Source organism: Protobothrops mucrosquamatus, unplaced genomic scaffold (assembly GCF_001527695.2).
Source record: "Protobothrops mucrosquamatus isolate PMUCROS unplaced genomic scaffold, P.Mucros_1.0 scaffold1349, whole genome shotgun sequence".
NCBI classification, from domain to species: Eukaryota; Metazoa; Chordata; class Lepidosauria; order Squamata; family Viperidae; genus Protobothrops; species Protobothrops mucrosquamatus.
In genome coordinates, this window is record NW_015387545.1 from 101,355 (window position 1) to 129,283 (window position 27,929).

A 27,929-nucleotide genomic window follows, 5' to 3' on the forward strand; every position below is an offset into this window, starting at 1 on the left:
GAAGCCCAGGAATGTTCCGGGCTCAAGAGAGCCAAGCTCGGTGATTAGCCAGGAAAAATGCGATGTGCTCCTCAATTGGTTGGGAGGCGGTGTTTTAGGTCCCGCCCTCTCTTGAGGGACAGGCAGGCGGTGTCGGGCTGTAGTTCGGCTGAGGGACGGGCCCGGAGAAGAAACGGACTGGGGGGTAAGGAAAAGGGGAAAAGAGGCGGATGGTTTCACGGAGAACTTCGAGAGCGGGAAGGGGCTTCAGGCAGGAAGGAAGCGTTGGTGGGGCTAAAAGCTGGAGAAGGACCCGGGCGTCCGAGCATCCGTTGCTCTTTCCCTACTCTCCCCCCCCCCTCCCCAGCAAGCTTCCTGCGTGTTTGCACATGTCGAAAACCCGGCCGGGGTTGCTTGGATACTCAATCCGATGAAGTGCATTTGCCCGCGAGCATCTTTTTTGGGACAACTGTCAGTTGAGGCGAGAACTAGGAATCGGAGAGCTACTGAATGGAAGTTGTAGATTGTATCGGGTTTTGTTTTTTTTTGCACTTTAAGTTTCTTTTTCTCACACTTTTGAGGGGGGGGCACGGATGTGGATAAATTAAAGTGAGCGTCCATGGTGTAAATTCTAAGCAGATGTTATGGTCCTCGGGTTACAGGCAGTGGATCAAGTTAAATCAAGGGGGGCATCTTAATTAGTGGCTACTTTTAAGTACCCACATTCAAAATGTAGGGAATTTTATGTTTAGCTTTTGCTGTCCCTCATACTTGTGGGGTAGAAGAATGTACTGGCAAGATACCTCTGTTCTCATTGATGGGAGGATTATGATTGACCTTCGTTTTCCTTTAATTGTTGGTGTAAGTATAGAGGTAACTTGGTAGCTACACCCAAATGCTGACTCGTAGAGGAAACCGACTTTCCTGTCTTTCCTAAGAAACTGAACAGAAAACCAAACGTTGTAAGATTTGGGTTAATTTTTCACAGTGTGTTCTGTACAGCTTTCCAAACTGTCGAAAATTTCCATTTCTCTTATTTATCGGTTATCCTTTCACTGAATTCTGATTGGATTTGTAACATGAATTGCTGATCATAACAAGGATTCTCTCTTTCTTATAATTATGCTGTTTCAGAAGTTGAATAATGCCTATAGCCTAGTAACCATTAAGCAATAATCCATGCTTTTATTTTACCCTGTATGCTAAGGTGAGTTACATTTTATTTAGGTAAGGTAATAAGTAGTACATAGTTCTGACTTCAGATTTCCATATCATTTGGCCAGTAACTTACATCAACCCAATGGTGGTCAGACCCAGCCTGTAGCCAGAACTACACATTAGTTGGGGATTGTGGATGATTTATTCTTGTGATTCCATGTTTTTAATCTCTGCCTATATGTCGTTCTCTCAGAATCCTTTCTGACTGGAGCACGATGTAAATTGTAGTAAGTAAATAAATACATGAATAAATGTAAATTAACAATTGAATATAAAAGGACTGGCCTTCTACATCTTGAACAATCGCTTAGCTTTTAAATACCAAGTTGATTATCTGTTTGCCAGAAAATCATGCAAATATCTAAAATTATTTCTGGAAGATTTCCAATAAAGATTTGATAGAGCTCTCAGTAGTTATGGGGTAACCTTAGCAGCCTTCTGCCAAGTGTTTTTTTTTTCTTGCCTTCTCCTGTCACCAGTTTTTATCCATATTAACCACATTAACCATTTAATGTTCTTTTCTATTTTTCATCATTCCAAATTCTTTGAAATTTTTAAGACTTTGAAATCAGCAAAATATTTAGGAAAGATGTATAAATATGATATAACTTTCTAATAATGTGCGTTTTTATAGCATATATGCTATGTATTCTTGCATATAGCTATAATGCTCCTAATAAGCTTTCTGTTCTACACAAATGTCTACAAGATAGCTCATCTTTTCTCTGGTTTCCCATCCAATGTCTATTTGTTTGTCATGAGGAGGTCATTCACCATTAGTCCCTGAGTCAAAAAAATATAGCTACTCTAGCCAGGGATATTGTTTGTTATCTTTTCTCTGATAATTCAGGGAGCAACAATTTAGCATGAGCTCAGTTGAGATTTAGCCATCATTTTTAATATTTGTTTTTAAGTAAAACAAAAAATAGCTTAGTTGAAATCCTGAAATATTCCTTTCCTACTTTGCATCACAATATATTGGTATAGCTAAGACCTTTGCTCACATATGTTTTAATGACCTAGGTCCGACCTAGGATAAAGTCACAGCCATAATGTTCTTATCTTATTAGAGAGAATAACAAGGCTATCTGGGCTGCAGCTCTGCTGATAAGCACTTGAATGGTAATTATGGAACAGACTGAATTATAATAAAGAAAAAAAATTGTATTTCCTTAAATATTCTGCCTAAATAATTTAAAATATTACTATTCTTTCATTTTGTTCTTAATACATAAAAGATTTATTTATAATATATTACTCCTAATATTAATTTTCCATATTTACAATTTCTGTATATTAATAAGAAATGGTAGTTTCTCTATTTTGTGTTTATTAATGGGCATATTAACATAAATACTCATTTATATTGATGCAGTTTTATTAAGCTCTGTTATTTCTCTTTCTTTAGTCCTTCAGGAGTAATTAAAATATTAAGTCCTAAAGGAGTCATCTTGTTTATAAAATCTAAATGTTAGTAGTAATATTGGTGACAACAGCTGGTAAAGTTACCAAGTTTTTAAAATTTAGTGAGACATCTCCATGTAAATAAGCAGGCAGGAACAGAATGCTGGGGATAGACAAAAACTAAAGGTATCTATCACTAATAGATGGAGATGGCATCAGAATGAATGTTTAACATCAAATTGGATTGAGAAACCCATATTGAAGCAGAGTTTTTAAAAAAAGAAAATAACAGTTTTACTTCATATCTTGGAGAGAGGTTTTTCCGTGGACTGGAGGGGACGTGGTTTCATGTACTGTCTGCATCCCACGGATGGTGCTTTGCTTGTTTGTGCGGACCGGTTTCTGGCAGGCCACAGCGTGGTCCATGGATCGGGGGTTGGGGACCCCTGATCTATTCTAGAGCAGTGGTTCTCAACCTGTGGGTCGGGACCCCATTTGGGGTCGATCGACCATTTCACGGGGGTCGCCAAGCAAGGCTGTCCGCCATTTTTTTTGTCCACCATTTTTTTTGTCCACCATTTTTTTCCCCTTTTCCGGCAGGTGCCTTATCTCCCTTGGGCTGGGCCAGCTGGTGGTCGGCCTGCTCCGTCTCTGCCGCTTGCCAGCTACGCCTCGGCCGGCGCAGGGGGCGGAACCACGCATGCGCGGCACTCCCGGGCAGGGAAAGTCCTCAACTTACCACCTGTTGGGTAGTCCTCGACTTACGACCGGTTTAGTCCTCGACTTATGACCGGTTTAGTCCTCGACTTACGACCGGTTTAGTCCTCGACTTACGACCGGTTTAGTCCTCGACTTACGACCGGTTGGGGTCGCGGCATTAAAAAGGTTGAGAACCACTGTTCTAGAGTATGCATTAGCCATTAAAAAAGTGATGCTGGTTGGCTAGTTATCTAGTGATCTCACAGCCATCTCTATTACAGATTTTAAGCAGGGACTTGGTAAACATCCTTTCAGCTGTTAATATAGGTAAGGTAATTCCTATTTCAGCACAGAATATTTGTCAGATTGATCTATTTGAGGCTTTAATTTGTTCAGAACTTAGAATTCTAAACAAATTCATTACGGATGAATTTCTTCAATATGGAATGTCAACAAGACTGAGTGAACAGCTTTACAAGAAGTTCATGAAACAGTTCTTGATTTCTTTAATTTCCCAAAATTATATCTGCTTCGGGCACCCCAAAACTTGAAATTCAGGACTGCTGTACAGAAGTTGAAGGCTGGAGGCATTAATGTCTGCATTATGGGGAGAATATGTCAACACTCTATATCTGCTGTCTACACCAATTAATTCAGCACTTTGGAAACTTGACATGAAAAAAGTATTTAGAGTTAATTTAAAAATGTATAAATTCCTATAGTTCTGTTGGATTCATTTCAGAATGTGGGTGTTGTTAGGTGCAGTTTTTAGAAATGGAAGCAAAGCTCTAAATTTGGGGAGAGGATCTTGAATAAAATGGGTTTAAGATAAGATCTTGGATGGTGTGCCTGAGTTTAAGAAAGCAGCCAAGGAGGCTTGTAAATACAAAATACTATTATTATATCTAGGACCTGAACATGGTTGGATATGTATACTGGAACTTGCAATATGAAATGAGACCAAATTTTGTTGGATAATTGTGATGTTATTTGAGGGTAAAAAGGCAGTGCTTAGATTGTGCAGTGCTTTGCCCTGTAACTTGGCTGAATTCTTTATGTGGAACATAGTTTGGCTATGTTTCCTTGCCGTCCCACCCTCTAAGGAACTCCCTGGAGCCAGTTTCTCTGCTTTGAATCAACTTGCATAGGTGTTCTCCACCCTGATTTGTGAATAGACAGATTGGAAGCTTTTCTCTGGAATGGAGCCTACTGTGACACTTGCAATTCTCACTGTTGGGGGGCACATAGCTTGCAGCTGTACTGGTTCTTGTGTCCTGGTAATTTCTCAACAACAGTAACCACCTTTTAAGGAAGGACTCATATATTTGGAACAAAGATGTGGTTTGCCTCTATTATGGTTGACTTTGATTCTACAGTATAGTAACATATAATTTGTTTTCTATTTACAACTGCCAGCACAAAATCTTGACTGTCTCTGACATTGTTTTAAATATTGGTTTATTATATCTGGTGGTATTTACTTAACGAGCTGTCTCTGTGGGGGTTTTTTTAGTTGGTCTTTTCTTAACTAAAGGGAAGAACTCTGGAATCCTCAATTATTCCTTAGGAATGATTGTAAAGTAGCGATTAAAAGGAACCCCCTGAAATCAGGGAATGCTGGACAACATGTTTTAGAAATTATGGGAATGATAGTGCTATAATAGAGAATGAAATTAAAATGAATGCTCTAAAAGTCTAAGAAAAGTTTTACAGAGAGTAAAACACAGCTATGTGAAGCTTCCTTGACTATTTAATGCAAATGTTGTATGATTGATGCAGAGGTTCCCAACCTGATCTGTGGACCGGCATCAGTCTGTGGCATACCAGAAACCAGGCTGTGCAGACAGACAAAGCCCCATCTGTGGGATGAAGGCAGCACACAAAACCACACTTTGGAAAAACCTCTCTCCATGGAACCAATCCCTGATGCCCAAAAGGTTGGGGGCTGCTGCATTAATGGATAAGCCTTTCAGGAAAGTTTATGGTGATATTAGAGGGGTTGAGCCTGTGAACGAGCTTTTACTTTTGTATGCAGAAGAAAAGTTTTGGCTGAGAACTCAAGTTAGTTGCAGCAACCGTTGTCTTGTAAATTCCAATGAGGAATAGAAATATGCACCTGAAAATCAATATATCAAAATAAAGGGATCGTGTTTGAAAAGAAGACAGGGTGAAAAATGCAAGTTATACATAAAGGATAAAACTAAAACAAATAGATGAATTTGCTTGCCCTGTGTAAGATATGCATATACTGGCAGAAAGATTGTGGAAATATGTGATCTGTTGTGAGGAATGAATGCTGGTCAGGGAAGAAAAGTGTATGTCTCTGGGAATGTGCTTTTGATCACTTTACTGTGTAGAAGTGAAAGTAGGGTATTCAGAAGAAACATACAGCAGTACTAAACTGAATGCTGGGGCAGAATGTGTGTAAATTTAGAAGGGATGGGGTCAAGAATAAATGAAGGACGAAAGAATGAATGTGGGCTGAATACAAAAGTGGATGGCCAAAAAGGAAGAAGTGTTTTGAAGTAGTCATCCAGAGAGATTGAATAGCACTGGGTTACAAAACAAATATATGAAAAAAGAATTGGTATATTTCTAGAGGGAGTGTTGGGATGTTTAAAGAATAAAAAGTGATCTATGTTATGGACATGATAGAAACAACAGTGAAAAGTTATGTGCATTAGCGATTGACTTTGGAGTAAACCAGATTGAGCTATATTTCCCTTTCTTTTATCTCATGTCTTTCAATTGCTATTCCTTTGCTTTGCTTTTCTTATAACATTGATTACTATGGAAGGGAAAAGTGGATGGTTACATATGTATGTAAATGTACATGGTTTGGAACACAGACTAATAAATATAAACCCAAATTAAGATTCAAACAATGGCTTCTTATATAGCGAGTATAAAATTAACGCAACTATTTAAGAGTGAAAATGTAGTTATGCCGGCTAGTCTGTACATTTTTTCCATTGTTCTAAGGATCCTGTAATATGGTGCAGGAGGAGTTAAATATATTAGTGCATAAGAATAGATCTCCGCTTTCAGTCTAGTATCTTATTTTCTTCTCAGAGTCACAGATTTGAGATGGGTGACTATAGAAAATAAATTTTACATCTAACAAGATGCAATCAATATCTTAGTTCAGGTATATATGAATAAGACAGAGTGAAAAACCTTGGACACTCCCACTGCTGATATGACATTGCTCACTTAAGGAAGTGTAGCCTTTGAAAATGAGTGAGGGGAAGAGGTTCCCTTCCCATACTTTGTGGCATTAGGGTCAGGTTGGTCTATTCCTGCACGAGAATTAATTGCTCCACGTCATTATTATCAAGTGATAAGCATTCGTGTGTGAACCAGCCCAGGCTACAAGAAGCAGGCAAATTATCTTGTGATTAATTATCTAAAGGAGGAACTGTAATTCACAGGAAAATACATGTGTTATATGTAACAAGTCCCAGATTAAACCCCAGGAAATGCCAATAAAAAGGCTCAGCAAATAGCGCAATTTCTTTGCCTCAAACCCTAGAGGGCTACTGCCAGTCGCAGAAGATGCTGTGTAGGGTAATAAATACTCTGACCTACCATTATATATCATTCTGAGAACTCCTTCCTAAGAGTTTCATCCATATAATTAAGGTTCTCTTGCCAAGTCTATATTCTCTAAAAGATACGACCATTGTTTTTTGAGATGTCTCGGGTATTCAATTTTGCTTGTATTCTGTAAATGAGGAATTATTACTTAACTGTCTAATTTCAGTGTGCCTTCCTTCAAAGCATTTCTGTTTTTCAATTATGGTACTGCAGTTTCCTTATTGCTATAAGTGAAGTGCAGTCCTTCCTTCATATTTGTATTGAATGTAACTTGTAAAGAGAAATCTTCCTGTGCCTGAGGAACCTCTGTTGTGTGAGCTGTATTGGTTGCGATACCAGTGCAATTCAAAGGTCTGGTAATGATCTATAAAGCCATACATGGCATAGGACTGGGTTATTTGAGGGACCTCCTCTCCCCAGTTATATCTTCTTGCTGTTGTTAATTGCGAAGTCGTGTCCGACCCATCGCGACCCCATGGACAACGTTCCTCCAGGTCTTCCTGTCCTCTATCATCTTCTGGAGTCCATTTAAGTTCACGCCTACTGCTTCAGTGACTCTATCCAGCCATATCATTCTCTGTCGTCCCCTTCTTCTATTGCCCTCAATCTTTCTCAGCATTAGGCCCTTCTCCAGTGAGTCCTTCCTTCTCATTAGGTGGCCAAAGTATTTGAGTTTCAACTTCAGGATCTGGCCTTCTAAAGAGCAGTAGGGGTTGATCTCCTCCAGGACTGACCAGTTGGAATGCCTTGCAGTCCAAGGGACTTGCAGGAGTCTTCTCCAGCACCATAGTTCAAAGACCTAAATTCTTTGGCGCTCAGCCTTTCTTATGGTCCAACTTTCACATCCATACATTGCAACTGGGAAAACCATGGCCTTGACTAAATGCACTTTTGTTGGCAGGGTGATATCTTTGCTTTTTAGTATGCTGTCTAGATTTGCCATAGCTTTCCTCCCCAGGAGCAAGCGTCTTTTAATTTCTTGGCTGCAGTCCCCATCTGAAGTGATCATGGAGCTCAGGAAAATAAAATCTGTCACTACCTCCATTTCTTCCCCATCTATTTGCCAGGAATTGAGAGGGCCGGATGCCATGATTTTGGTTTTCTTAATGTTGAGATTCAAGCCAACTTTTGCACTCTCCTTCTTCACCCGCATCAAGAGGCTCTTTAGTTCCTCTTCACTTTCTGCCATTAGAGTGGTATCATCCGCATATCTTAAGTTGTTGATATTCAGTTATATCTACCCGCCCCATTAGATCTGACAGAAGAGGCATACACTGGATCCCATCTATAAAGGAATGTCATCTGCTGGAGCCCAGGAGGAGAGCCTTTTCTGTCGTGATTCCCATCTTTGAAACATTACACCCTGGAGATTAGATTAGCCTGATCTTACTGGTCTTCTTAAAGGCCATGAAGACATTGTGTTTGATAATTATATTGAATGCTGTGAATGTATCAAGCACAGAAAATCACAAGTCCAGGCAGTACAATGTTCTTTACAAGAATCTGGACTACTAATAGTCAAAGCAAATTGACGGTAGATAAGAATCAACAGAATTCAAGGTGGCTGGATTTGTGGGCACAAAGGGACAAGGCTAATGACACATTTGAACCCCTCCCTCAGGCTCAGCCTGGTCATCTACAATAAGCAGCTGAAAAGCTTTATATCTTATTATAGTGGTTTTAATGGTTTTAACATGGCTGTATTTTTTTTCTTTGTATTTTTTATTGTTTTCTGGTGTTATATATAATTGCTGTAAACCACCCAGTCATGTATGTGAAATAGATAGCTTTATATATTAAATTTTAAAAGATTTAAAAGCCTATAAATAAATACATGTAAATATTAAATATATTTAATTTAAATGTATTAAAGAAATAAAATTTTAAAAAAAAATTGACTGTAATTAATCTCATCCATATCTTATCTACCTCTAGGTCAATATCTTGGTAGCTGATTCTTACTAGTGGCTGGACACATTTCCCTCATGCCGCTTGGACTAGGCCGCCGGAAGAAGGCCCCCCCTTTGGTGGAAAATGAGGAAGCTGAGCCCATCCGCGGTAGCCTGGGTGGGATGGGGGTGGGTGGTATGGGTGGCATGGCAGCACTTCAGCCTGGACTCCCCCCTCCACCGGCCAGCCTCCGTCCTCGACTTGTGTTCCACACCCAGCTAGCCCATGGAAGTCCCACGGGTCGGATCGAGGGCTTTACTAATGTCAAGGAACTGTACAGCAAAATTGCAGAGGCCTTTAATATATCCCCAACTGAGGTAAACACATCTTTTGTATTACCTGATTAATGTAGGCTAATTGCATGTGTGGTAGATTTTATATAAGACCTGATCTATGGGGAAATAATTTTGGGTGAACTGGGGGTGTTAATATATCTGCTTGTTATCTAGATACATATCTTGGAATCTAGATGATTGTTGGTGATCAAAGGTCTCCTGGTCCTTTATTGCATAAATCGGGTAGGCAACCTTGGCTATTTTATGACTCGTGGACTTCAACTCCCAGAATTCCTGAGCCAGCCATGCTGGCTCAGGAATTCTGGGAGTTGAAGTCCACGAGTCATAAAAGAGCCAAGGTTGCCTACCCCTGGCATAGATTGAGGGAACAGCTATATCCTGCACCCTCAATATCTCAAACAATATCAGATTCTTACTGTACATCCTTGATATCTTTCTAGGTGATGTTCTGCACTTTAAATACCCACAAAGTGGACATGGACAAATTATTGGGTGGTCAGATTGGCCTGGAAGATTTTATCTTTGCCCACACAAAGGGCCAGAGGAAAGAGGTGGAAGTGTTCAAATCTGAGGAGGCCCTGGGCCTGACTATCACAGACAATGGTGCAGGCTATGCTTTCATCAAGGTAATTTTGAATGGTCACGTATAGCCTCCTGTTGAATTCTTGCTTTGCTCTTTGGAGTGGTAGGATTCTGGGTTGTTGTTTTTCTCTGTCCATTGTTTTGGTTGCTCTGTCCTTCAAAAACTACAGTTCTGAAAAACAAAGGTCTTCAATTGCTTATAGAAATCCAATCACAGCTAGTTTTTTTTTCTTTTTCATCTTTCTGAGAAAATGTTTTTTTCAAAGTGAGCCCAAAATGACGTGATTTCATAACAAGGCCTTTCATGGATAATGTATTTGCTGAAGGCGTGTGAAATTATCAGGTCCTATTTTTTTTTCAATGCTATACAGAGATAAGTGGATTTGTAAAGTTTAAAGCAGCTACAATGAGGCTTTATTGGGTCCAGTTTTAGTCTTTCTCTTCTTTTCAGGTAACTGTACTTTCTAACGAGCTTCTAAAGACAGGAATTATTTGCATTGATTTCATATGTTTAATCCACAAAAAGACATTGTGATTACTGATACATGCAGTAAATATATAAAACAGAACATGGAGAGTCTTCTCATTCAGTTCTAATTTGTAGTCTCAGGGAGGAGGAATGATATTATCCTGCTTTACCAGATATTAAGAAAAACATAGCTTTAGCAGATCTGCTGCCATAAATTCCTGGGGATTAATATACATTCATCTCATTCATCCGATCTTTTTTTTTCTAAGACTCTGTCTAAGGGCGTGGTATTAGTAACATGGCCTTCTTTCAAGGTGTGAATTATTGTGGGGGATTTTTTTTAGAAGAAATGAGTAAAGTAGACTGGTTGGGCCACTACCCGTCTTCCCTGTGAGTCAGTTATAAGTGCAATTATGAATCACGTTTCTCAAGTAGAAGTTGCAGGTTCAGCTCTGAATTAGAGTAATGCATAACCATTATTTTAGAGCATCATACATCCTAAGGTAAAATAGAGAGTTGTTGGATGCAAGGTTTACACTCTTAATATTGAGCTTGATTTCTTTCTGCTCATATATATTTAGTAACTTGAAGGCCTGATATAGAGACATTCTCTGTGCAATTCAAAGAAATGCCAGATTGTGTACAAAGCAAAAAGCTCCATAACTAGGCTCTTGACAAAGCTTTTACCAAAAAAATAACCTGGTAGAAGAAATGTGTTCAAGAGAAGAGTAGCTCTGCCATTACAGTAGTTCTGATTAAATGAACTGCTTTGTTTGTCACTTAGTCGGGAGTATGTCTCTTGTTTGGGGAACTAGGATTGTAAGGCAGAGGTCCCCAACCTTTTGGGCACCAGAGACCGGTACCATGGAGAAAGGTTTTTCCATGGGCCAGAGGGGGTGTGGTTTTAAATACTGCCTGCATCCCAAGGATGGAGCTTTGCTTGTTTGCTTGCTGGCATGCTGCAGACCGGGCGTTGAGGACTCCTGTTGTATGGAATGCTACTTTCATCTAGTTTGTTTTATTTTTTTGGTTGCATTTCATTCTAAGTTTTTCAAATTATCTAGCTTCAAGAATTTATTTGGTTTGTATCTGCATAGTGATTGTTCATTTGTTTTGACAGAGAATCAAGGAAGGGAGTGTTATTGACCGAATCCAAATTATTAACGTTGGAGATATGATTGAGTCCATCAATGGTCAAAGTCTCATTGGCTGCCGGCATTATGAGGTTGCAAAAATGCTCAAGGATTTGCCCAAAGGTCGCACTTTTACTCTGAAGCTGACTGAACCCCGAAAGGCTTTTGGTATGTATATATTAATAATGCTGCTAATCTATTGTGAAAATAAGTGAAAATATGCAGCTATATTTCTAATCCAATATGTTATTGCACATTTTTATTTTAAACTGCCTTGAGATGATTTTATATAGGAAGCGATATGAAACTGGATGTAACATAATATTAGCTCTAAACCAGGGGTGTCAAACTGCCGGCCCACAGATCAGATGCGTCATGCCGAAACTGCGCCCACAATGGGGGAAAAGTTGTGATACATCGCAACACATCATGTGACATGGCGAGTTTGACACCCCTGCTCTAAACTGTCTCAGATGAAAAAATAGGCAAGTCACAGAAAAGCAAATTAGCAGTACACATATTTTCTCATTGACATTATTTATTAAAGTTATAGTTTTGTCCAGATGAACTATATTGTCAGAAATGTTGTGATGGCTGGGCTCTTCTTTTCAGAGTTGATCCTTCGGATCACCGGTTGGAAATGAGGAAAATAAACTCAACTGACCATAAGGTTTGCTTAATGAGAAAATTGACAAAAACAATTAAATCAGGGGTATGTAATATTTTTAAGAGCAAAACTGATCATTTCCTTGGCTGATCTTAAGAATTTAAGCAGAGTCAAGCTGGTTAATCTTTAGAAAGTAAACCATATGGAAATAGTTGGGTAATAAGCAAGTTTGGGAAGTTGGAAAAATATTCTAGAAGGATACAGTGGCAAATCACTGTTGGTATTGTTGCCAAGAAAACTAAAGAATATCTATTTTAAGTTCTGTATAAAATAGTGCTAACAGCAGTGTGGAAGAATGCATGGTGTTTAGTTTTGGATTGTTCTAAAATTGCCAGTAATTTATTTGTAATATTTAAGTAATTTGAATTGTTGGCAAATTTTAGCAGCATAATCTAGGGAGCTCCAGGTATTTTTTTTTTTTTTTTAAAAATAGTTTGGTTGTAGATGTGTCCCCTTAATTTATCTATGCTCTGTATTCTGATGAGTAAAGTTGCTGCTCTGTTCCAACCGCAAAATTATATAATTTCTTTTTAATCTTCTGTGTTATATCCATGTAGGAGCAAAAAGGCAGTATGTGATATAAAGCTTAAAACGGGGGTCTTCAAACTTGGCCCTTTTATGACCTGTGGACTTCAACTCCCAGAATTCCTCTGCCAGGCACACTGAGGAATAAAAGGGCCAAGTTTGAAGACCCCTGGCTTAAAATAAGGTGAGAGATACAGATGTAGCAATGAAGTAGCTTCCTGATATATTAGGTATTTTTTCCCCTTCGTTATTTCACCAGCACAGAAAGAACTTGGGTACAATTATACTGGAGTTACTCAAGACTTTTCTAAATAAAATTCTCATTAGGACTTGATTTTCAAAAATGTGGAATAGGTATAAAACAAACATGTTAGCCCATTACGCTGCTTGTTCTCATTATGACTTGATTTTCAAAAATGTGGAATTGGTATAAACACAAACATTTCAGCCCATTATGCTGTTTGTTCAAAACATTTTAAAGCATTCTTCCCAAATCTGAACGCACCTGTTGTTTACATGGGTGGGTATGCCAGTAGTTGTAGCGAAACTTAACTAGGAAGGCTTTTTAATAATAATAATAATAATAATAATAATAATAATAATAATAATAATAATAATAATATAACAACAACAACAACAGTAGTAGTAGTAGTAGTAGTAGTAGTAGTAGTAGTAAAGTTGGAAGGGACCTTGAAGGTCATCTAGTCCAACCCCCTGCTCAGGCAGGAAACCCTATACCATTTTGGACAAATGGCTGTCCAGCCTCTTCTTAAAATTTTATAGGCCATCTTCCTCAGGGCTTTCCTCTTGAGTTTCCAGTGCAGCTCAAAATTAATATTTTTTGAGAGCTTTCTTTTGAGTACACTGACAGACATTTGTGTTTCATGTTTTTCTGACTTGATGTTTTTTTTAGCAAATAAAACATTTTAAAGACTTAATTCCGTGAACCTTTCATGGCAAGTAAACTCAGAACTCTCTAGAAGTTGGCAAGTATGTAATTTAATAAGATAAAGTTCATATGGAATGTGTGACAGGGTTCATTAACTTCAACAAGCCCAAACTAAAATCATATTTTGGCTTGTAGAATGTGAATGTCTGCTTTTGTGGTTTCTAATTCACAGCTTCTTCTTTAGTGTTTTGAGTTGAACCCAGTCAATTATTTATTTAAAAAGCCATGATTACCAACACTGTGACTTAGGGCAATGGATAACAGGGTAGTAGATAACGTAGCCTATATTTGAGTCCTTTACTACTGATTATTCCTTGTTTTATAAATTGAACTCAGTCAAGGATGTAAATGTTGTTTACAACATTTACATCCTATGCTGAAATACATATAGCTAGATTATCATCACAATAATAATGAAATTAGGAAAAAATGCTGTATTGCATTTAATTCAAGATTTTATTTTATGAAACAAATTTATATGGCTGCCAAACTCACACATGGTGACTCTTAGGCAGCTTACAACATGGTTTATATCAAGGAACGTGAGGTAGTTCCTTAGTGTGAATGAGTTATTTTTACTGGCACTCAACTTATAGGGCAAATGGAATTTGGCCTCTTAAACAGCATGTGGGCCACATCCACAAAACTCCTTTGCTGTGTTTCCATTCCCTCCCATTCCAGAGCTTGTAAAAGAAAAAAATCAGGCAATCAAATTTTGCTACACCTACAGTATTCCCTTACCTTGCACCCCATACAGTTTTAATATTCACAGTTCTACACTGTAATTGGTGGTTTTCTCTGCTGAAATATCAGCGCTGCTCCCATTATCCAGCATATGAAAAGCGTTCTCTAGTTGGCAAGCCTAAGCCTTTGATCACTCCACGCATTGCATTTTTTTTCCTTTTCCCCATCACATCATCAATAGATTGAACTTTATTTTACAAGCCTAGACATTATAGTTTGAATGGATAACTATTTGTCCTATTAGCCACTAGTTGGGGTGGTTGTATGTCTTGGCTGGCATTTAGCAGTCATCTGGATTCAGGCAGATGAGAAGCAGTCAGCGGATAAGCGCAGCTTGAGTTTGAGAAAGGAGTTTAGCTGTTGAACTAGCCAAAGAAGCTGGACTTTCCCTGAGAACAGCAGCCACTGGAAAGGGAACGCCCAACCCACACAGGTACGGGAACGGAGTCCTTTAATTATACTTTTAAATGCTTGTGTTAAACTTGGCATAGGTTGGTGAGTTTCAGGGCTTCACACTTCCTAGGTTGACCAATGCAAGAAGCATTGTTTAAAACAGTGGTTCTCAACCTGTGGGTCGGGACCCCATTTGGGGTCGATCGACCATTTCACGGGGGTCGCCAAGCAAGGCTGTCCACCATTTTTTTTGTCCGCCATTTTTTTCCCCTTTTCCGGCGGGTGCCTTACCTCCCTTGGGCTGGGCCAGCTGGTGGTCGGCCTGCTCCGTCTCTGCCGCTTGCCAGCTACGCCTCGGTCGGCGCAGGGGGTGGAACCACACATGCGTGGCGCTCCCGGGCAAGCAAAGTCCTCGACTTACGACCGGTTGGGTAGTCCTCGACTTATGACCGGTTTAGTCCTCAACTTACAACCGGTTGGGGTCGCGGCATTAAAAAGGTTGAGAACCACTGGTTTAAAAAGAATGCATATGGAAACGTGATAAGTGGTTTCCCTTGAAGCCAATACAGCACAAAGAACTCCAGAGACCAGACTGAAGAAATGGCCCTGTAGGAATTCTGCACAACCAATTTTGCCGTGTCCAGCTTGGGACTGGGTGTATCTTTTTTTTTTTTTTTTTTACACAATGTCTATGGAGATTCTCAGTCATCCAGGTCATGATTGTCCCAAAGGTGTTTCCCCCCCCCCCAAAAAAGGCTACTAGACTTTCTTGGCTTTTTTTTTGTCTTTGAAAAAGTTGTGCTTTTCATTCAAGAAGCTTCTTCAGTTCTAAACTGAAGAAGCTTCTCAGATAAGAAGCGAAACTTTTTTTTTTAAAAAAAAAAGTCCAGTTACTTTTTGGAAAAAAAGCCCCTTTGGGACTTTTCCTGTAGTCTAAAATTTTCTCACTTGCACAAGATTGTCAGCTGTCTCATCTTTAAGGATCTCTTTTCCAAATATCCTATAAAACATACGGGGATATATGTAGGGATCTGCTCTGGGAACATATTCCCTCTAATTTAACCTTCAATAAGTCCTTCTTTGAGAATATCTTCCCAAATTAAGCTGTCAGTAGGTCATACAAATTTAAGGGAGGGAAAGGAGAAAGAGGGAAGACGAGGTTCTTAGAGATCTTCCTATGGGACTTTTAAGTACAAACCTTGCTTGTCTCTTACCATCCATGGGAGAAAGAATTCAAAGAAGAAACAGTCCTGCTCTTTAAAAATGATGAAACAATATGTAAATAATGCTAATATCTGAAGCACTAGGTCAGGGGTAGGCAACCTTGGCTCTTTTATGACTCGTGGACTTCAGCTCCCAGAATTCCTGAGCCAGCCATGCTGGCTCAGGAATTCTGGGAGTTGAAGTCCACGAGTCATAAAAGAGCCAAGGTTGCCTACCCATGACCTAGATGGTGGAATGACATTTCTGGTACTTGATCAAAGACAGGAAGGATACAAAATATGGATACTTTTCTCTCAAAAGTTCTCTTAAAGTTGAGAAATCCTACAGTACATCTGTCCCATTTAGAATTATAATGCAGCAACATTTTCTCACCAGCAGAGGTCAGGATGGCATCATCCTACACAATAAAAAGTTGTCTCTCCCGCTCCCCCCCCCCTCTACCCCGTTATTCTGCAATAGAAAGAAATGTTTACTTTGAAATGGTCAGCCTTGCCCGGTAATAACAGAACGAGACATCCTGTTTCGCACAATCGGATGGAGCAGATACAAATAGGAATCGTCTTGAGTGACTGTGTTAGTGACATAGGGCTATCGCTGATGGATGTGGCCAATACATTTTTAAAGAGGAAAGCTTTGAGAGAAGCTGCACGCGCATTTTTAACGACACATTCTGCTAGCGAGACGTTCGCCGAGGATGGGCTCCAGCATGAGTCCAAAAGCTCAGAAGACGAAACCTCTGGTCCCAGTGAGTGACTGGCCCAGATTGGATCCTGTACGTTTTTGAAAACAAGAGTGTCTCAAGACCCACTTCTCATCTTCATTCCATTTTCCTCAGCTGGGCAAAAAAACGTCAAGGGTGAAAAAGAATTTTCATTCTCTTAAACCTTCATTTGATTGCCTTCCTCTTACTCAGCAACATATACTAATACATGTGTGCACACACTTTCTTTGGTGCCATGCTGATTACATTTGGGAACTTGGCTGACAAAGCCAGCGAAAATCTGGGATCTCAGATCTAAGCATCCGCCATGCCGTACTGACACCTCTGTAACCTTAATAAATGCTTTTAGGTTAATAAAATGCCTAAAAGTTCTTTTAAGTGTTTCGTTAATAAGACACATGACACTCTGCTTCTCAATCTGGAACTTTTGTTAAGCCCTGAGGAAAAGATACCATGGTTAGCAAAGGGGATAGTGGCAACCCAGAGGGAAGAAGGATGGGGCAGTCGCCTATAGATGTCCCGCCGAATTCTGAGAAGCGATCTACATTAGCTGAGTATGAAGCCAGGAGCATTCTAGCTTTGGGATGAGGCATGCAGGAAGCTCCTTTGGTGAGGATGTGTGTGTTTGCATGTGTTTATTGAGTATTCTCAGGAGGAGCTGGATCCTCTTTGATTATCAGTATTTGCTGTCATTTAATTTCTCTGTCCTGGTTCTATTAGGCTAGATATTATACAAATTATTTGGTCCTGAGTATTTTCTAGAACCTAACCTGTTCCATTTAATAGTGCCTGCTACATGATCACTTTTAGAATAGCTACAGAATCTAAGAGTTGTGTATTTCCAGTTCACTCAATATTTATATTGCTTCCTTCCACTACTTCGAGTAAGTGTTCAAGTTTCTCAGTACATCTGGATTTGCTCTTCAGCTTACCCAACTCTTCAGTTGGCCTCTACTATTGCAGATTCCTTCCTACTTGAGTGACTCATTGGATGGTTCTGGGAAATATGATGGTTTTTGACTGTTCACTTTACTTCTTCATTGGCTGAAGCTATTGTGCTGTATGTGCATCAGTTTTTCACCATACCTGTCCTCTCTCCTGCTGAATGAATATTTGCTAAGTCTGCAGGAATGTTGTGTTTATTGCTTCTTCATCTGTTACTCCTGCGTAAAGGTTATTAGCCAGGAATAGAATGGATACCTTTTCAAATGAAACCTCTTATACTGTTTGGTTTTTTTTAAGCTAACCAATTCAATCACTTCTGGGCAGGTATCTTTGACCGTAAGAGAATTGAGCTATGAAATGGATGCCTTGGTTTCAGACAATATTTCTTCCTTTCTCAAAAAACTGTTCTGGAATGTAATATATGCTGCTAGTTTTCTTTGTCCAAAATAGAACATTGACCATATAGTAACAGCGACCATATCGGACCATATAGGCCCTCTTTCAAATATCTTTTTGAAAACTAGTAAACTTAGCATGTTCATACACACATTTATTTGCTCTGTGATCAGAATAAGAGATTTGGACAGCAACACTGAATTACAATATTATAACATAATGAAAAGTAATTTAAAACATTAAAACTACACACTAGTTTCTCTTCAGGTCACATAAATATTTCATTTAATGTGTTATGAGTGGGAAAAGTATCTCTATACATACAACTATATTTGAATACATCTGCCTGAATATATGTTTGCAGCAGTTTGCAAGCATAAACCAAATTTCTACATTTCAGTAAATGCCATAATTGTTTAATAGAATCTCTCTGCATCTCATATTTTAACATTTTTAAACCTTTTTTTTCTCCTTTTTCCTCTCTCCTTTCCTTTCCCATATTCTGAGATGTGGTCATTCTGAATCTGGTAATTGATAGTAAATGAAAAGCTGGTGACTAACAATCCAATGAAAAACTGATAGCTACAGTCTGAATTAGGCCAGGGTAAAAGTAATCAAGGGGAGATTTTCTTAAGTCTTAGGAGATGCTGCCTGTCAGAGGGATCACATGTGCCTAATGTATCTGTGGAATATAACAAGGCCCTTGTAGCCATCATATGTTCATTCTGTGGCAGAGCTCTTCTTTCTGTGATCTTGGTTTCCTTGCAGCAGTGTCATCTTTCTGCATTACCATTTCTGACCTTCCTTTCATTCAGCCACTAACCCTTTTAGTAAAAGCAACAGAAAAATATCTTAGAGAAGCCACAGGAGGAAGTAGAGGCCTTCTGTTCAGATTCTTGCATCAATTTCTTTTGAACCAACCATGAGTTATTAAAGCAGCACATTATTTTTAACCATAGCAGGTCTTCTGAGTAAAAAGTTCTCATCGCAGGTTACATAAATATGTTAGGGTTAGAGGAGAAATATTAGAATTCTCCCTAAATTTGGATTCCAGCATGCCCAGTTTCAGACTTGCCCAGGAAACAATACACCCCAGCTCCAGCAAGGGAAAAAAAAGTCACCATACGTCTCAACACGTCACGTAACGCAGCGAGTTTGACACCCCTGCCTTATACAATCACATCTGCACACTAAGCTAAAACCAAATAAGCTGCATTTTGGCTAAATAAATATGTGAATCCCAGACATTGTACTTAAGCTGTGATTCTGGTTTAGCCACAATGATTGAGTTTTCAAAACAAAGAAATACACCACATTTTCGTGTAGTTTTCAGAGTAAAGCAACACATCACATTTTGGTGTATCCTTTGTTTCTCCCTTTGGATGAGTACTGTCCTGGATACTTGTCGGCTGTCAGTAAATTGCAATGAAAAGTTGTTGCTTGGGTGCCCAGCTAACAGTAAAGGCAGATACCAAGCCACAAATGTTATGAAGCCTTGTTGACAAGTTAGGATTGCACTGGTCTCCAAGGTGTTCCATTTTGTAGCAACAGCACAGAATTAGGGAACCAATAAGAAATGACCAGGAACATTCTAGATCAGGGGTATCAAACTCACCATGTCACGTGAAGTGTCACGACATATTGCAACTCTTTTTGCATTGCCGGCAATGGGCTGGGCGTGGCTTCAGTATGATGAAACCAGTCCGCAGGCCGGCAGTTTGACACCCCTGTTCTACCAAACAGACATTGCTAACAGACTAAGGAAAAGAACCAGGCAGAGCACAACTCACTTAACAAATGTCTCACTTAGCAGCATAAATTTTGGGCTCAATTGTTGTCGTAAGTCGAGGACTACCTGTATTAACTTGTTTCACTTGTGATATCTTCCCCATGGCATGCTCTTTTATTACTATTTTACGATCTCTGACTTTGGCAATAAGAGAATGCATAACCATCTCCTGGCCTTTTATGTCCTTTGGAAGAACAGATAAAATAAAAGCAGTATTACCGCTGTGCATGCCTAAACAAGCAAAGCACATAAATGGTCTTGACTTCCAATTCCTCAGAAGTAGCCTATTCAAGTGTATGCTTAGTTAGTATACACAACACACCTAAAGCTCATGCTATGTTTTTCTCCTCTTTGGTTAGATACAGGAAGAGGCCATAGAGGGAAGGGCTGTAGAATGTGGTATATGTTTTGCACTTTGCCAGCTCGGTCCCCCAGCACTGTTAGATAAGGTTTGGAAAGAATCTTATATGAAAGAGCTGCTGTGAGTCACTACAGGTAAGGCCAGATCAGGTGAACCCAGTAGACTGAAAATAAGTAAAGATAAAAGAAGCGTATTGATCCCTAGAATCAAGACCGGGTCTGTTAACTGTTTTCTAAATCGGGAGTTATGCTGTTAGCTGATACAAAAATGTGACAAAAATTCAGGATCGTTGTAAGTAAAGTGACACTATAGATTCATTTTTAAAAGAAAGGTCTAGAGCAGGGGTAGGCAACCTTGGCTCTTTTATGACTCGTGGACTTCAACTCCCAGAATTCCTGAGCCAGCCATGCTGAGGGGAAAGGGAGAGGTTTCCAAGCTGAGCCATGCTGGCTCAGGAATTCTGGGAGTTGAAGTCCACGAGTCATAAAAGAGCCAAGGTTGCCTACCCCTGGTCTAGAGGCAAGAAGAATAAATGCAAAACTTTCACTCAGGGATATTCTGTTACCTTTTCTTACGATTTTAGATTCTGAGTTTGTAATTACATTAGTAATAGATCTTGCAGAGGTTTCTTCCACATTTACTCTATCTTTGACAGAATTTCTCTAGTCTCTAGCAGTTCTGTGGTGGGGACATGAAAAGCTACCCTTCAGCCCAATTGCCTGTTCCAGATACGATTTTAAAGTCTGCTTGGCACTTGATAAACATACTTACCCAAAGATTGCTGTAATCCTCACATCGACTTTTATGATGTTTATTTTGCAATCCGGCAACATGAACTATTCTCGAAACATCACGCCGAAGCATTTGTATCTCATCCAGCTCCATTCCTAGAATAGCGTGTCCTTCCGATCCCAATTGGAACTTTAACCGGCCAGTTCTTTTTCCAAGACCACACACTGAGTGCTACCTCCCATAATTTAGAACAGATTTAGTGCTTCCTTTAGGGGGCAAGATAACATTTGAAAGCTTCAGAATTTGTTTCACTCCCTTCCTAAAGCTGCTCTAGAGAGTCATTGTTGTACAGGTAGTCCTCAACTTAACAACAGCTTGTTTAGTGACCGTTCAAAGTTGCAACGGCACTGAAAAAGTGATTCATGACTCTTTTTCACATGACTGTTGCAGCATTCCCATGGTCACATGATCAAAATGCAGACACTAGGCAATCGATTCATATTTATGACGGTTGCAGTGCCCCGGGGTCATGTAATCACCTTTTGCGATCTTCTGACAAGCAAAGTCAATGGGGAAGCCAGCTTCACTTAACAACCTTGTTGCTAACTTAATAACTGCAGTAATTCACTTAGCAACTGTGGCAAGAAAGGTCATAAAATGGGGCAAAACTCACTTAACAAATGTCTTGCTTAACAGCAGAAATTTTGGGTTCAGTTGTGGTAGTAAGTTGAGGACTACCTGTATACCAGTTTCTTTTAAAGTGGTGATTTGAATTAGTATGAAGATTACTTTTTAAGGAAAAAATATTTATGTAAATGTTTGATACAATTGAGTACCACAAATATAATAAAAATAATTCTCAACTTTTTCTCCTTTTTTGTGAATACTTTATTGCTTCAGTGGATAGCTAACACCAGTCACTAGGTTTGAGAATTAATGTTATGATATGTTTCTTAATTTGCTCTCCATTTGTAGTTTATACCAGTGGTTGCAGAAGAAAAAAATGTTTTATTTGATAGATTTGAAATCACTTCTGTATCTGCCCTCCTATTTTTTAAAACTTAGAGTCTGTCTTCACAATCTTTTTTTTAAGGGTTAATGGGACAGTGTTCATCTATTGAAAGTTATGTTTTCTGCTAACCCGAGAGAAATTAAGGAAAGAGGACAGAACATCCCATGTCAGAGGGACAGATAGTAAGCAAAAACTTTCTTAAACTACAAGTAATGGTAGAAAAATTCTCTTTTGGGAGCTGGCATGTTCAAGGCCTATATTCAAAAGCCATCTTGTCTGGCAGATATTTAAAATCAGATTCAGAAGAAACATATTTTTGCTTTGTTTAAATCTTGTTTCTAGATAACTTTTATAGTAATCTAATTAGGATAGAAATGAAAAATGCCAGAAATAGAACATATCTCAGCCTTAAGAATATACAGACATGTTTTCCTTTATCGTTTGTATTAAATTGTGAGGGCTTTCTCCATAAGACAGTTACAAATAGCAGCAATTTGCCAGAAACTAGTTTTAATTTTTGAAAATGAGTTACTAAATATTCTGTTACATGTACAATTAAGGAAGAACAGTTCCTTTGCGGATTTCAAAAGAGCTTATGACTGGGGAGAGGGGAAGGAAAAAATATTGCCTCAAGAACCCATAGAAATACATGTTAAAAGAGAATGACTGTGTAAATAGAATATTCTCAAGTTGGATCCTTACCAGTCATGCTAAATAGAATTGCAGAACAATATCTGATATTTTTATTCCCTTTGAAATGAAATGTTCCCTTTGAAATGAAATGTGTTGGGTTCATCCTTTCCTTTCCTTTTTTTTTTAAAAAAAGGATTATTTATATTGTAATGTATCTGGAAGCCAGAAAATAAATTCTTCAAGTACTCTAATAGGAATCACTTTGAAATGAGTTGTTTCAGTTTTATAAAAAAAAAAAAAAGAAGAAAGATGTTCAGTCAACCAAACCATTTTTTAAACAGCTACATGCGGAGGCCAGGCCCTCAATTGCTACTAGACTGAGTGCAAATTAGTGATGGCAATGAAGATACAAGAGATTGCAGAACAAGGGAAATAGCAAGGAGATTAGGACTCTTATAGCTCATAGTTTCACCACATCAAATCTTGTTTATAGGAAGTGAGCAAGGACACATTTTAGTGCCAGTTCTATTCCTCTCCAGCAAGCCTTGGCAGTGGTAAAGTTATACTTAACTGAAGGATCCTTCTAAATTTGCCTTGAAGTTGGAAAGAATCTGCTAAGGCTACCCAAAGGAAATGGGGACTGCAATTTGTCAAGGAATACACATTCTTTTCATAGAAGATACACAGTGATACCTGGAACCACGACAAGTAACTTGTGCAAAGTCTTTGTGACAGCTTTCTTTAAATATGCAAACATTTCCATGTATTGCATTTACTTGAATTTTTTGGTCATGCTTCCTTTGGTTAATTATAGAGCTGGATTTTGGCCTTTTTCCTTTCTGAAGAGATGTGGATCCGTTGGCAAACTATATATTTCCTTTTTGTTCCACTGGAAGCAGCACTCTCTTCTAAGTTACGATGTGTGCTCCAGGAACAACTTATCTCTTAGGTCCAATAGGTGCAGTGCCTAGGGCCCACAAAAAAAGTGAGTTCTACAATTTAGTAATGATGATGTGCAATAGACATAATTAATCTGCAACTCTTTATTATTACAAGATAATATTTAGATTATTTACTATTCCTTATTTCTTTGTAAAAATATGACAAAAATATTGAACTCATATAAAATATAATTTGTAATACCATTTTTAATGGAAGGAGGAGTCCATAAAGGCAAAAGTGCTGTGGGACCACAAAAGTCATTACTTAGCTTGATGGGTGCCACATCATCTTTGGCATAGGTCAGTGATGGTGAACCTTTTAGAGACTGAGTGCCCCAAAACCAGCCCTTCCCCGGCCTCGCCTGCTCCACCCCCCCACCCCATCCCCACCCCACCTGCCCCCCCNCCCACCCCACCTGCCCACCCCACCTGCCCACAGGGCCACTCACTGCCTCCATGGCCTGCCGCAGCTCGCCCAGGCGGCCCAGCAGTGCCATGGAGGTCATGCCCTCCGCCCGTGCCCCACAGCATCAACTGTGTGTGATGGGACGTGAGGGCGGAGTCCTATCCCCGCTGCCTGACTGCCATGTCCTTGGCTGCGCTCCTCCACGCGGGCCACACTTGGGGTGACTCTCTTCTGAGGGGGCTGCTGGTGAGGGGGCCATAGGGCGAGGCGGGGCTGGGGCGACAGTGCACGTGCCCACAGAGAGGGCTCTGAGTGCCACCTCTGGCACGTTTGCCATAAGTTCACCACCACTGGCATAGGTACTCCAATTTGTCGTTACGGTGATATTCCCTTTTTAAGTACACTCAGATTTACAATAGGCCATGCCAGAAAGAATTGTATAACTACATGTACTTACTGGGGTAAGTAAACTTGATGATTATTATTATTATTTCCCTATTTGGAATGAGTGAGGAATGAATGTGGAAGACCTGCAGTAGATAGTAATTTTTTAGAAGTGTCACTTAAAAATCAGATTCCCTGACATTCCACTCTTCCAATTGTGGGTATATTATCCTATGATTGGTATTGCAATTCAGATACTTTTTTTATGTTTTGCAGATCTTTTCTTTTCTGTTTTGATTGGTACACAGTATGTTGTCTCACATATTTTATTCCAAGTAGCCTTCCCAGTACCAACGACAGTGTGCACTTACATTTTTGAAATATGATTTTATAATGCTCTTTCCAGGCTATTATAATTAACATTTTTGAAGCTGCATTTTTTTACTAGCAGTCACTGATACCAAAGGATTCAATGTTCTTTGCTGGGGATTTGGACTCCTTTGAGTTTAAATTCATAAACATTTCACTATGCCAATAATGTAAAAACTTGTCCGGGTCAGGGTCTATGTACATGATGGTGTTTCTATGATGTTAACAAGTTAACTGAAAACCTAATAAAATATGGGTCAGCAGTGGCACGCCCCAAAGTTTAAAAATAACACTTGTTTATGAACACATAATACTGACTAATGATAAATAAGCCCTTTTCTTGCTGTTCTTGCTCGGGGACAAGAAAGTAAGTAATGTTGGTTTTTAAGTTGGGGTTTCTGTTGTGCAAACCAAACAAAGGCTCAGCAAACATTTTCTTATTCTGTTCTAGATATGATAAGTCAAAGGTCCAAAGGAGGCAAAAACAGTGGATGTGCTCAACTTGGCACAGGAAGGGGTACTCTGCGTCTTCGGGCCAAGGGACCAGCCACCGTGGAAGAACAGGTGTGTGTTCCATGGTCCCAACTACATTGGTCAGAAAGATAAGTAGCTCTGCTGAGAAAGTGGAGCTCTTTCTTCCACCCAAGGACAAGACAGAGCAGATAGCTACACAGCTCTGTTGAGAAGGATGTCCTGCAACACACCAAGCATCACTTCTGCTGCCTCATCTTTCTATGCCTCACTTTCCTTCCTCATTTCTGTGTGGCAAAAAAAAAAAAAAAAAAAGTGGTGGGAGAGGGAGCGACTGAATCAGCAGTAAGCAATAATAAAGTCTGGCTTCTCTACCCAACTTACATTTGCGGATCTTGGATCAGAATTCTTCCCCCTTTCATATTGTTCCTTTTAATTCGTTTTTCCTGTCTCTGTTTTGCCGCACTGTAACCACCATCAGTTCTGTCTTACTGGGTATAGTTATATGGATTGGGTTTTTTTCAGCTAGCAGAAAGGGAATATTGTTGCTATTTTGGCAAATATGTTTTTTTTTCCTTTTCACAGCCCTCTGCATTTGAGGAAAAGGCCATTGAGAAGGTGGATGATCTTCTGGAGAGCTACATGGGTATCCGTGACACAGAGTTAGGTAAGCTTTTTTTTTTTAATCTGGATCCTAATTTACTGAAGGATGGCGAGAAGTGAGTTGTGGCTGTTCACAAACTACTCCTACCTGTTTTTATTCCTGTGCTTAGGAATATAAATAAATGGGAGGGTTTCCTTGTGTCCTTCCTTAGATTTATGTTTAGTTCTATAAACTCTATGCATATAGCCCTATAAAGTGTTTGGCGATAGAATTAATGCTTATTTCTGATTTTTTTTATTCCTCTGCAGCTGCTACCATGGTGGAGTTGGGCAAGGACAAGCAAAATCCTGATGAATTTGCAGAAGCATTGGATGAGCAGCTGGGTGATTTTGCCTTCCCCGATGAGTTTGTCTTTGATGTCTGGGGAAGCATTGGAGATGCCAAGGTTGGGCGCTACTAGGACTGTAAACATACTAGACCCCCCCTCCCACAGAAACTATGGACAGACCAGTGGTGCATCTGGAACACTACAGCGCCCTCCCCTTGGATGCTGGGCCCACTGATTGGAAGGGGTCCTAGAGCAATAAGTAATCTGCATTATTGACTGGAGTGTAATGTGAACTGGGGGCAGAATTTCTGCTGCTGTTGCTTGCTTCCAGCCCCCTCTTGCTGGAAATTCCCTCAGCCCTGGGTACAACCAAGCCATTCAGTTTGCTCTGTTTTCTACTCTGAGCTAGGTGCTACCAGTTGCTTCATACAGTTTGCTATTCTTAGAGCGGTATGGCTGCTGCATGTTGGATTTCTAAGTTTATTCTGGTTTGAGAGCAAACATAACTGGAATATCAATTCAGATTTAGATGGATGGCAAGCAGTTTTTGTTTTGAGCATCAGATACTCTCCATGGGAACTGAAGGAAGGATGGACAGAGTTGGCTTTTTCAGTTCTAATAAAACTGGAGGAGAGATCCTAGCTCTGCATATTTGCTCAGAGCAGGTTGGTGCCTGAGGAGACACACTTCCTAGTTCTTCTGAAAGCTTGATCACCCTTCACCAGTTCACCTGTCATTTGTGTTGGTACGAGGCACATACAGACAGCCCCTCCCATTTGGGAACATCTCATTTCCTCTCTGTCCCCGTGACCCTTGTGACTTACTTAGGCATTAGCTAGAAGGTGCAACAGTGATGCTTCTGCTCAAGGTTAGCGCAAACTAGGTTAAGAAATAACTTTCTTTCCATCCCATTACTGACATGTATTATATGTGTATGAGTGGCGATCAGTTGTTAAAGAGATTCCAACCATGAAGTATCGCTGCTGATTCTGCTAGGCATCAACTGCGGAACTTGATCTGGCCTCAAGTATTGTGGCTGGAAAATAATTCACACACAGTCAATCGCTACAGAGAGCACATATATAGCATACATACTGTATGTAACATCTAACCCCCGAGTACCTGTCCTTATGGATTGGGCCTGGCACATTCTGCTGTTTGAATGTTACACTCTCAGAGCCACGTGCAGTTTTCAGCCTCATCCACCTTGCCCTTTTTAGCTCTATATTTGGGCTTTTAATCCCTGGCAACTCGTGATGTGTGGATAGTACAAAGGCTATTGTGTGTGTTCTTTCAGGGGATGGCACTGTATTGAATATCATTAATTCAATGGCATTTTCTCCTCCACCCCACTGATTCTAGGATATTCCATTTCTAGGCTGGCTGTAGCAAACTCTTCTTTTCAAAAGTAGGGTTGTTTTTTTTTCAAAATTTGGGGACTGTTTCCAGGAGGAAGGGCGACCGCAGAAGTTCCTTGTTGTCTAGGTATGGGCATACCCTTCTTAATGTCTGTCTGAACTAATTTTGTCCTGCTGACCTACCTCCTAGGGTTGGCCCAGTTAATTTCTTGTTATTTATATTCTTTCAACCATCTGCTCATTCTCAAATTCTGGGCCTCTCCCCTGTGCCACAATCCATTACTGTAATTACTCAGTAGTTAAGAAGATCTTCGCGTACACCTTACAGCCTCAGCTCACCTACTGTATCTCTAAAACACTAATTCCAGGTAAGATGTGGAGCGTGCAGACCTCTAGATCATACCTCAAGCGCAGAGCAGGTGAGGCTTCTGCTAAGCCTTGCTGTTTCTTGTGTCCTGGCACTGGAGACCTCTTAGGGAAGCCAGGCACCATGTCCTCCTTGGGCATACTTTTGTATTCTGCGAGTAAATTGTCTTTAAGATAAAATATATCAATACTATTAAACTGTGTGCATGGTGGTGTGTTTAGAACGGTTACTTATAATGAACAAACCGACCGATAACAATGGAAAGAAGGCAGCGAACCTGTGG

The 27,929-nt window shown here is 39.7% G+C and overlaps 1 protein-coding gene across 1 annotated transcript; it reads left to right on the top strand.

The window, feature by feature from the left end:
- Nucleotides 1–159: 159 nt before the first annotated feature.
- GIPC1 (GIPC PDZ domain containing family member 1) lies at nucleotides 160–27,896 on the top strand. Its single transcript, XM_015821563.1, has 7 exons — nucleotides 160–184; nucleotides 8,833–9,164; nucleotides 9,584–9,769; nucleotides 11,315–11,495; nucleotides 24,970–25,082; nucleotides 25,575–25,656; nucleotides 25,902–27,896. Exons 2-7 carry the CDS (start codon nucleotides 8,883–8,885, stop codon nucleotides 26,051–26,053), a joined length of 996 nt encoding a protein of 331 aa, XP_015677049.1. The 5' UTR covers nucleotides 160–184; nucleotides 8,833–8,882; the 3' UTR covers nucleotides 26,054–27,896.
- Nucleotides 27,897–27,929: the final 33 nt, after the last annotated feature.

Coding starts and splice junctions, on each gene's coding strand:
- GIPC1 (XM_015821563.1), top strand. CDS start 8,883: ATGCCGCTTGGACTAGGCCGCCGGAAGAAGGCCCCCCCTTTGGTGGAA. Junction 9,770..11,314: donor CAGGCTATGCTTTCATCAAG/GTAATTTTGAAT, acceptor TTGTTTTGACAG/AGAATCAAGGAAGGGAGTGT. Junction 11,496..24,969: donor TGAACCCCGAAAGGCTTTTG/GTATGTATATAT, acceptor ATTCTGTTCTAG/ATATGATAAGTCAAAGGTCC.